Source organism: Psammomys obesus, unplaced genomic scaffold, assembly GCF_907164565.1.
Source record: "Psammomys obesus unplaced genomic scaffold, mPsaObe1.curated_primary_1811, whole genome shotgun sequence".
NCBI classification, from domain to species: domain Eukaryota; kingdom Metazoa; phylum Chordata; class Mammalia; order Rodentia; family Muridae; genus Psammomys; species Psammomys obesus.
The window spans coordinates 6,023,602-6,034,032 of record NW_026596440.1 but is presented as its reverse complement, the minus strand read 5'-3'; the positions used below and the strand labels follow the sequence as shown (position 1 = coordinate 6,034,032).

Genomic DNA, 10,431 nt, shown 5'->3' with positions numbered 1-10,431 from the left:
AACGTAGATCATATCATTTTGTTCCTGGACAGGTGTTTTAACTTTCACTTGGTCAGAAGTTTAGTCATCATTGATAAACCATGACAGGACAGAATTATTTGTTACAGTCATCTTCCCTCATCAACCCCACAACCCAACTTTTAATAATCTTGTAGTTTCAAGGGCTTATTTTGCCGAAGCATGACAGCCTGTTTTCAGGCTGGTAGCTCTTGCAGTTTCAAGGGCACTAGACAGAAAGAAAATCTTCAAGCTAGCCAGGGCAGATTGTCATGTCCCAAACAGTGTATTAACAACTTTTAATAGTCAGAGTCCTAATTGTCATTAGGACCAGGAAAAGTCAGCCCAAAGCTGCTGCAGTTATTTAATTTCTGCCATAATACAGCATTTATATTTTATATATTTGTAGAATTTATTTATATATCTAATCTTGGTATTTTTCTTCCTTGGTCATGCAACAACATAGTGGCCCTGAATGAGTTCACTTTTTCTAAGAAAGGAGGTCTTAATACTTTATTCTTTTATCATTTATCCACATCATTCTTAGTCCATCAGTAGTAGAAAGAGGCTCTTAAATTAATCTGCTACCAACTTCTCTAGTGGCTCAAATATTATTTATGTTTTCAAGTTTACTTTGTTCTGATTATCCTGTTCCTGAGTAAGTGCAGGAGCAGATGTGCCAAGAGTATCTTTGAGTCCGAGCCTCATAAAGAAGTCTCTGCCATATTTACTTGAGTTATAACCTCTAGGGCGTAAGGAAGACTTTCAAGTAGGGCCAGGTAAGGATATGTCCCTAAAAAGCAGGAGGGGTAGCATAGTCAGGTCATTCCTAGGGAAGCCTAGAAAGCAGTACTCCTGAGAGAAGACATAAATGATTCATAAGAAAATTTCCATCAATTCAATATCCCCAACTTGAACAAATAATAAAAGACCTCCATGCATGTGACAAGTAGAGAGCAAGGCCAAAAAGTGGGAGACTGCACCACAGCGATTGCATCACTTGGCCCAGCTGTGCTGGATCTTTGTCAAGCAGCTGTGCTGGCTTTATAACGTTCACTGTTCCCATTAGATATGGCTGTGTCAGTATTATTGCTGTACGTTCTGTTTTTAATGTGTAACTTATATAAGTTCTAGAAATTCAGTTTTATCTGTGAATTCTTCCTTTATTGTTCTACCTTATGACTATTCAAACCAGTCATTGACATCACTGCTGAGATCTGTACATATTCAGACACCCAGACCTTACCCCAGAGCTGTTGCTTCAGCATATGCATTTTAATTTCCTGTTCATAACTGCATACATATATTTAAAATGTGTAGTGTCCTAATTCACCATATTTTTCTGTGAGAAAGATATGCAATTTATATAGTATAATACAGATTTAGCACACACTCTGTATAGTGTGGATTCCTTCAGTTTATAATTACATATGTCACAAAAATACTCACGTGGCTTTGGTGGCTCTCATCTAATTTGTCATTAAAGATAGATAATATATAAGATAATGTTACTGCATATCAAGTATGTTGATTAATATTTCTTAAACCAGAACCACTTGTAGTTCTTTCATCTTTGGTAAAATTAGGAACTGACAGCAAATATATAACTTTATTGATTGGTAATTATTTACTTTATGTAATTTATTTATATTCAGAGGCAGTTGTCATTCAAAGATGTGGCCATTGATTTCTCACCAGAGGAGTGTGAATGCCTGGACCCTGCTCAGTGGGATTTGTATAGTGATGTGATGTTAGAGAATTACAGCAACCTTGTTTCTCTGGGTGAGGATCGCTACTCTACTGAATTCTTAATTCACTGTCAACATTTGTAGAATATCTCATGTTATAGAAAATAAAATGATTATTAAGGTTTAACTAGTCAACTATATAATTATTATGATGGTTATTTTCTAACCTGATTCCAAATCAATAAATGACACAGACACTTGATAGATTTTAATAAGCCTTATTTCACCTGGAGCTGGACAGACCTCAGTCCTACATCCCATGCCATTTGCTTTAATCTTTCCTATCTGGGCTACTTCCCATCCAAAATAATATAAACACTTGCACATGCTTTCAATCTGGGCTACTTCTGGCCAGCCATACCGGTCCTCAGAACAGGCTCCTCTAGCCGTTTGAATCTCTCCATGCTAACTCATGGCAGTCCCCCTTCCTTCCTCTCTCTAGTACCTGTCTCCCTTTCCATGATTCATCTCTCCTACCTGTTTCATCTCTCTGTTTCTCCGTCTCTCCCATGATCCTTCTGTCCTTCAAGCCCACAAACCTTAGCTCCACCTCTCCTTTGCCCTGCCCAGGTGTAGGTACTTTATTGGTCAAGCAGGGACTATTTGAAGGAAGTGTTACACAGCAATATTTGGGCATACATGAGTGACTGCTCGTAAAAGACAGCAAGCAGACTTCGGGGAGCAAAATAATTAACTTTAGAATACAAAGCACCAGATTATGCCACAGCAATCTCATGGGAGCTTATGCTTTATATCAAAGAATTTTATACTTCTGCTTTTAAGGAAAAAATAGAAGGGTGGTGATAATAGTTTAGATAAGTTTTATTACATTTATTTTATTTTTAACCTCTTTTGTTTTGAATTATGAATTCTTTTCTCTAGTGGTAATTGTACAGACTCAGTTGAATGAGACATACCACACACATCTGTAAGTAAAATGGTATACCCTTTAACTTTTCTTACATAGTCTGTTTATCAGGAGACATTTAGAGAAGTGTTTGGTTTTTGTTTTTTTTCTTCCTGCAAGCTTTCATTATGCCCTCTTTTCCTTATAGGCTTCATACTAGGATAGAAATACTGGTTTTCCAGACACCAAAATAAAGCATCATGTTCCCTTTTTATACCAACAGGTCTTGCCTTCTCTAAGCCATGTCTGATCACATTTCTGGAGCAAAGAAAACAACCCTGGAATGTGAAACAACAAGCAACAGTGGCCGTCTACCCAGGTGTGTGGGAATGTCGGAACAAGAGGAGATAGAGGGGAGGACCAAAATCCAACAGAGTGCCAGACTTTTAAAATGGGTATTGATAAGCTATTTCATGGAAATAATTTGTAGGAGTCTCCATTTGTTTCTCTTACTATCAAACAAGACATCTCATGAGGATGGCTATCGTATTTTTTTTTTTAAATGAGTATTGGATTTTTGTGTGTGTGTGGTGCCAAGGATTGAACCTGCAGCCTCATAAATGTTAGGTAACAACTCCACCACTGACTTTTTAGTTTGTTTTTTATGATTTATTATTTATACAGCATTCTGCCTGCATGTATGCGTATGCACCAGAAGAGGGCACCAGATCTCGTTACAGATGCTTGTGAGCCACCATGTGGTTGCTAGGAATTGAACTCGGGACTTTTGCAAGAACAGACAGTGTTTTTATCTTCTGAACCATCTCTCCAGCCCTGTATCATACTTTTAAGTCCGCTGAGTCTTGTTCTTCCTCTCCAGTAATCTGTGCACATATCCATACTATCAAAGTAATTCCTTTTGCCTATCATGATAGATGTTTCATTGCTGTGTAAACCTCAGACAATTTATACTTGTGTCTAAAGACCTCTTGTGTCAAACCATTATAATACAGTAGCCACAAGTGAGAGTCTCTAGTTTTATCTATATGCCCACTGATTAAAATTGTCAGCTCAGAGCTCTCTGTGAGTGTATTTTTAATGATTTTTAAAACTCTGAATGTCAATGATTTAAAAATGTATTTGTTTTTTAGTCCTGATTTTGGTAATTCATTATTCATTCTTTGAGGATTTTCTGGGTTCAAGATTCTCCTTGTCCTATTTGGAATTCCATTTTCTGTGGATTTGTTTTTCTAGTCTAGTTTCTCACAAATAAGTTGATAATGTGTTTCAATATATAGTGCTTAGATGGTAGTTAAGACAATGTAAGACAATAAAATATCTATTAACTACATCTATATTTTAATTTAGTTTTTATTTACCTGTTTTCAGGTTTCCATTTTTAATTTAATTTTTTATTTTTATTATTAGTTACATTTTATTAACTCTGCATCCCAGCTGTGTCTCACTCCCTTATTCCCTCCAATCCTACCCTCCCTACCTCATCTCCTCCCTGCCCCTTTCCAAGTCCACTGATAGGGGAGGACCTCCTCCCCTTTCATCTGACCCTGTTTTATCAGGTATCTTCAGGACTGGCTGCAAAGTCTTCCTCTGTGGCCTAACAGGACTGCTTCTCCCCTCGGGGGGGGGGGGGAGGTCAAAGAGCCTGCCATTGAGTTCCTGTCAGAAATAGTCCCTGTTCCCCTTACTAGGTTACTGAGCTACCATGGGCTACATCCAAGCAGAGGTTCTAGGTTATATCCATACATGGTCCTTGGTTGGAGTATCAGTCTCAGAAAAGACCCCTGTGCCCAGATATATTTGGTTCTTGTGGAACTCCTATCCTCTCCATGTCATACTAACTCCCCCTTCTTTCATGATTCCCTACACTCTGCCGAAGGTTTGGTTATGAGTCTTAGTATCTGCTTTGATACACTGCTAGGTAAAGTCTTTCAGAGGCCCTCTGTGGTAGGCTCCTGTCCTGTTACTTGTTTTCTCCTACGTCCAATGCCCACCCCATTTGTCTTTCTAAGTGAGGATTGATCATCTTACCCCGGGTCTTCTTTCTTGTTTATCTTCTTTAGGTGTATAGATTTCATTATGTTTATCATATCTTATAGGTCTATATAAGTGAGTATATACCATGTGTGTCTTTCTCCTTCTAGGATTCCTCACTCAGAATGATCTTTTCTAGATCCCACCATTTGCCTGCAAATTTCATGATTTCCTCCTTTTTGATTGCTGAGTAGTATTCCATTGTGTAAAAATATAACAATTTCTGTATCCATTCCTTCATTGATGGACATCTGGGTTGTTTCCAGGTTCTGGCTATTACAAATAAAGCTGCTACAAACATGGTTGAGCAAATGTCCTTTTGTGTACTTGAGCAACTTTTGGATATATGCCTAGGATTGGTATAGCTGAGTCTTAAGGAAGAACTATTCCTAATTGTCTGAGAAAGCACCAGATTGATTTCCAAAGTGGTTGTACCAGTTTACATTCCCACCAGATATGGAGGAGGGTTCTTCTTTCTCCACAACCTCTCCAGCATGTGTTGTCATTTGAGCCAGGTTTTCATACTATAGTCAGTAGTTAGTATGCCAAATGAATATTTGTAGAAATTGTGCTGATTTTATCATCTATTTATGAATAGATTTGATTCACAGATAATTTTAAATTTATAAATTTTATTTTCAATTGTATAAAATAAGTATCTTAAATACTTTGAATATGCTCTTCAATAGAGTTAAGTATTCAAATTGTTATGCAATATATTTTTAGAAAATGTTTTTGTTTTTGAAACTAACTTTATACTTATGAAATCATGTACTTTTGTCTTCATGCAATCTATTTTATTCAACATTCTACTGTAAGTTTTAGTTTTATTAAAATAGAATCTTCATGTAATTCAGGACATATAACATATCCTTGTGTTTTATTCCAGTTATCGTAGCAACTTTTAAGAGTTGTCCTTGTGGTAGATAATAATATGATTACCTTTTAAAGATTGAATAGTAGTCCATTATTTGTATATTCCATATTGCCATCATTTCAGTGTAATGTTTAGGTTATTTCTGCCTGCGGTGTTTCTTCTGAGTAATGCTGCAATAATTTGGAGTATAGAAATATGTCTATATTTTCTGGTTGATGTGAGGGTAAATTTTATATACAAATATAAAAATGCCTATGTTAACGATAAGCATTATAAATAAAAATATTATCATTTTTATTGATACCACATCATTTATTCAACAGGAACAAAACCCTATAAATGTAAAGAATGTGACAAGGCCTTTGTTCGGAACTCACTCCTTATTCAACACCAGAGAAGTCATACTGGAGAGAAACCCTACAAATGTGAACAGTGTGGCAAAGCTTTTAGCTGTTCTTCAAGCCTTACCCCCCATCAAAGAATTCATACTGGAGAGAAACCCTACAAATGTGAACAATGTGGTCAGGCTTTTAACTGTTATTCACACCTGTATAAGCATCAGAGAATACACACTGGAGAGAAACCCTATAAATGCACAGAATGTGGCAAAGCTTTTAACTGGTCTTCAAGCCTTACCCAACATCAAAGAATTCATACTGGAGAGAAACCCTACAAATGTGAAGAATGTGGTTTGGCTTTTAATTGTTCTTCACACCTGTATAGGCATCAGAGAATTCATAGGGGTGAAAAACTTTACAAATGCAAAGAATGTGGCAAGGCCTTTAACTGTTCTTCATACCTTAATTATCATCAAATACTTCATACTGGAGATAAACCCTACAAATGTGGAGAATGTGGTAAAGCCTTTACCATGGTGTCTTATCTTACTCGACATCAGAGAATTCACACTGGAGAAAAACCCTATACATGTAAAGACTGTGACAAAGCTTTTAGTAATTGTTCAGCCCTAATTCAACACCAAAGAATTCACACTGGAGAAAAACCCTACAAGTGCAAAGAATGTGGGAAAGCCTTTAATAATAGTTCAAGCCTTACTCATCACCAAAGAATTCACACTGGAGAAAAACCCTACAAATGCAAAGAATGTGGCAAGGCCTTTAATTCTTCTTCACATCTTAATTATCATCAGAGAATTCATACTGGAGAGAAACCCTACAGATGTGAAGACTGTGGCAAAGCCTTTAATAATTTTTCAGCCCTCATTCAACATCAAAGAATTCATACTGGAGAGAAACCCTACAAGTGTGGAAAATGTGGCAAAGCATTTAGTAATTGTTCAGCTCTTAGTCAACACCAAAGAATTCATACTGGAGAGAAACCCTACAAATGTGAAAATTGTGGCCAGGGCTTTAACTGTTCTTCAAATCTTAAACAACACCAAAGAATTCATACTAGAGTAAAACTCTACAAATATGAAGATTCGGGCAAAGCCTTTAATAATTATAGAGCCTTTTCTCAATACCCAAGAATCCACACATACTGTAGAGAAACCCTATAAATGTTAAACACTTTGTAGAAGTGTTTAAGCAGTTTAAGTGTAGTTTTACACTTCTACAATTTCAAAATTTTATACATAAGTGTAAAAGGAACTTTTATTCACCTGTTTCAGTTGTTGTCTGAGAGGCTCACTGCCTCTGTCTTCTAACCTAGGCCTAGTCCTGGAAGCTTCTAGCCTCTGTACAATGTAACCTAGGCCTAGAATGTTTTCAGCCTCTTGAGACTTACTGCTGAATAAGCTTACCCTTTCTTGTTCTTACTGAGCTCTGGGCTGGCAGGTTCAACTCAGCTCTTCTGGCTCAAACTCCTTTTCTAGCTGACTTATTCAATCTGTTTTTTTTTTTCTTGGCCCCTGAATTGCTCTGCGTGGCCTCAAACTAATTCCAACAATCTTTTCTAATCTTCTGGCTCCTTCTCATTCTCTGGCTCATTCCTTCTTCACCTGTGTTGTTTATCTGAATCTTGTCTCCAGTAAAAACTGCCTCCTGTTTCTCTATGCATTGCCCCTTAAATAGCTTCCCTTTCCTGTCTGTTCTTCTGAGAATTAGGTGTGTCCTATTCTGTCAAATATTCTCTGATTTGTCACTTTCTCTACCACTCAATTAAACATCATTTTCAAACATGAGTGCTTCCTTCCACAAACTAACTTCATTGTTTGGGATTAAAGAACCTGGACCACTCCTGGACCTAAGCTTTTCTGTACCTCATGCTTGCTCTAAACCAGGGTGGCCTTGAACTCAGAGATCTGCTTGCCTCTGTTTCCTGGGATTAAAGGCATGTTTGTATTCCAGGCCCATCACACAGACCTAGAAGGTCTTTGAATGTGATCTCTTGCCAGAGCAGCCATGTTCTGAATTAAAATTCCTCTACACTTAAGAGAAACCCTACAAATTAAATTACGTGTCAGAGATTTTTTTATTGGTGAGAAGCCTTGCAAATGTGAATAATGGCATATGACCTCTAACTGAAGCTTGATCTTCCTTAGCTTTCAATGAAGTCATATTAGGTAGTAACTTCATACATGTAATGTCTTTGGTGGAATTTAGTCTAATATTTATACCTTGGAAAATAAAAGTATTTACACTACAAGACATGTAAATAAAAAACATAACCAAGCCTTTGTGCATACTCAGATCTTACTAAATATAAGGAAATTATTATAAGAGACACATCCAATGAATATATGTAATGTCACAAAAACTTGAATGATTCTTATAATTTACAGGGCATTGTTATTTGATATAATGGAAAGAACTATCAAGGATATCAGAATCTTGCAGATATCAATATTTTATGAAACCGAATTTACTGTATAGCCTCACTTTTCAAAACTGAATGAAGCACAGATCTCAAATGATCAACAGAACAAAGCTGGTTCTAGAGAGTTATTTTTTCCAGAGACCATATGTTAGATTTTGAAATACATATTATGAAATTTAGGTGAGTGTTTCTTAATGTATTGTCATTGTTATATATTGAATGACATATTATTCTGTCAAATACAAATATGTATTAAGGTATTCTCTTTACTCAAGGATACAGATAGTAGGTTTTAATTCTGTATTGCTGAAGAGGAATGAAATAACTTGTCATTCTTACACCAAGTAATTTTAGGAAGTTACTGTTCCATTTGCCATGTTTCATTTTTCAATTTTAAAAAATTACTTAGAAAATTTTTGTTCTTTTCTTTCATATTCTTTTTCCTTCCCAGTACCTCTGAAATAGTCCCTCCTTACCTATACAACTTCATGTTTTCTATCTCTCTCTCTCAAAAAAAAAAAAAAAAAAGCCTGGAAGTTTTAAAAATAAAAATCATTTGTTTCTAAATAATTTTAGAAGTAAAAAACCAGGCATCTAGGTGCTGGAAAGATGACTCAGTGTTTAAGAGCAACGACTTCTCTTCCAGAGGACCTGGGTTCAAGTCTTAGTACTCACGTGACAGCTCACTACTGTCTGTAATGCTAAGATCTGACACCTTCACACAGACATCCATGCAGACAAACCACCAATTCACATAAAATAAAAAATAAAATTAAAAAAAATATATAAAGAAAGGTTAAAAAAAAAAAAGTGCACCCAGATTAACACAGTCACTCAAACAAGTACTTGCCCAGACTCAAGTCTTCTGAAGTCATGGAGCTTAACTTTGGATTTCATTATTTTTTAAATACATATATCCGTTACGCACACAGAGTCCGTAACAGATCTAGAAGAACAGTTTATGCCCTCTCTCATTCATGTATTCTGGCCCTTCTCACCACCTGATATTAGTCTCTTGTGCTCTTCTCTGCGCGCTGTTCTATAGCAACACTTGACATGTGCTTACATAGATACAGTATAAACTAGGGTAAATATATTGGGGAAACCAGTTTTTTTCTTTGTGAGATTGATATTATTGATATGTTATTGATATTGATATGCAGTTTAAGACATCCATTTGTGGAAATTTGTTACTTCATTTTTTTTCCTTTAGAGCTAAACAAAATTCTATCTTATTTACCAGATTTTCATTATCCAGTTATTTGTTGGTGGAAAACTGGATGGTTCTTTTTTTTTTTTTTTTTTTTTCTGTATTACTAAAGCAATAGTGAACATAAGAATACAAATATCTTTGTGATAGGGTAAGGATTTCTCTGGGTATACATCCAGGAGTAGAGTAGCTGGGCTATATGGTAGTTCTATTTTTTCATGTTTTGAGAAACCTCCAAAGTGATTTCTATAATGGCTATATTAATTTGTACACAAAGCAGCATAAAATAAGGGCAGTTCTTTCATCAAATCTCTAAAATTTGTCAGTTTTCTTCAGGATAACTATTTTGCCTTGGGTGAAGTAGCATATCAAAGGAGTTTTAATTTGCATTTCCCTGATGGCTAAAGGATATTGAACACTATTAAATAGTTATTGGCCATTTATATTTTTAAGCTGTCTACTCAATTCATTAGACCATTTGTTCAGAGTTTTCTTTCTTTTGCATTTAATTTCTGCAATATTTTGCCAATTCTGGGTATTAGCCCCTGGTCTAAAATACAGCCCATGAAGACTTTGTACCATTGTGTGGGTATGGTCAGTTTGAAAAGATTAATAATAAACTCTGACTCACCAGCTATGTGTCTCATTGAGGAAAGAAATCAGAGCACTTCCCATTGGTGTCATTTAACCAAGAACATGCCCAGATTTGAATTATCTGTTTCACATTCCCTCTCTCTTATTCTCTTTGTTTTATGAGTCTGTGCCTACCCGAAAGCTCCCTTGTGAATCTGTGTCTATATATGAGGCTATTGGATATGTCCGTATGTCCCTAACAAAGGGCTTTGTTCAGCATTTATTAAACAGCACAGAAGGAAGCACATGGGGAGTGGAATGAGGAATACTTTACAGAAATCTTTAACAC

At 36.0% G+C, this 10,431-nt stretch overlaps 1 protein-coding gene across 7 annotated transcripts in view; it reads left to right on the top strand.

Annotated features, from left to right (window-relative positions):
* LOC129669649 (zinc finger protein 98-like) overlaps positions 1-10,142 on the top strand; it is a 21,381-nt gene extending 11,239 nt beyond the window's left edge. For 5 of the 7 annotated variants that reach the window (XM_055597948.1, XM_055597954.1, XM_055597951.1 and 2 more), the window contains 3 exons: positions 1,653-1,779; positions 2,876-2,971; positions 5,845-10,142. In XM_055597948.1, the coding sequence (XP_055453923.1) occupies positions 1,653-1,779; positions 2,876-2,971; positions 5,845-7,040 (1,419 nt within the window). In that variant the 3' untranslated portion in view covers positions 7,041-10,142. Of the gene's footprint in view, positions 1-1,652; positions 1,780-2,627; positions 2,674-2,875; positions 2,972-5,844 lie in introns of those variants that run through there. The other 2 variants (XM_055597953.1, XM_055597949.1) reach the window with 2 other exon arrangements.
* The last annotated feature ends 289 nt before the right edge of the window (positions 10,143-10,431 follow it).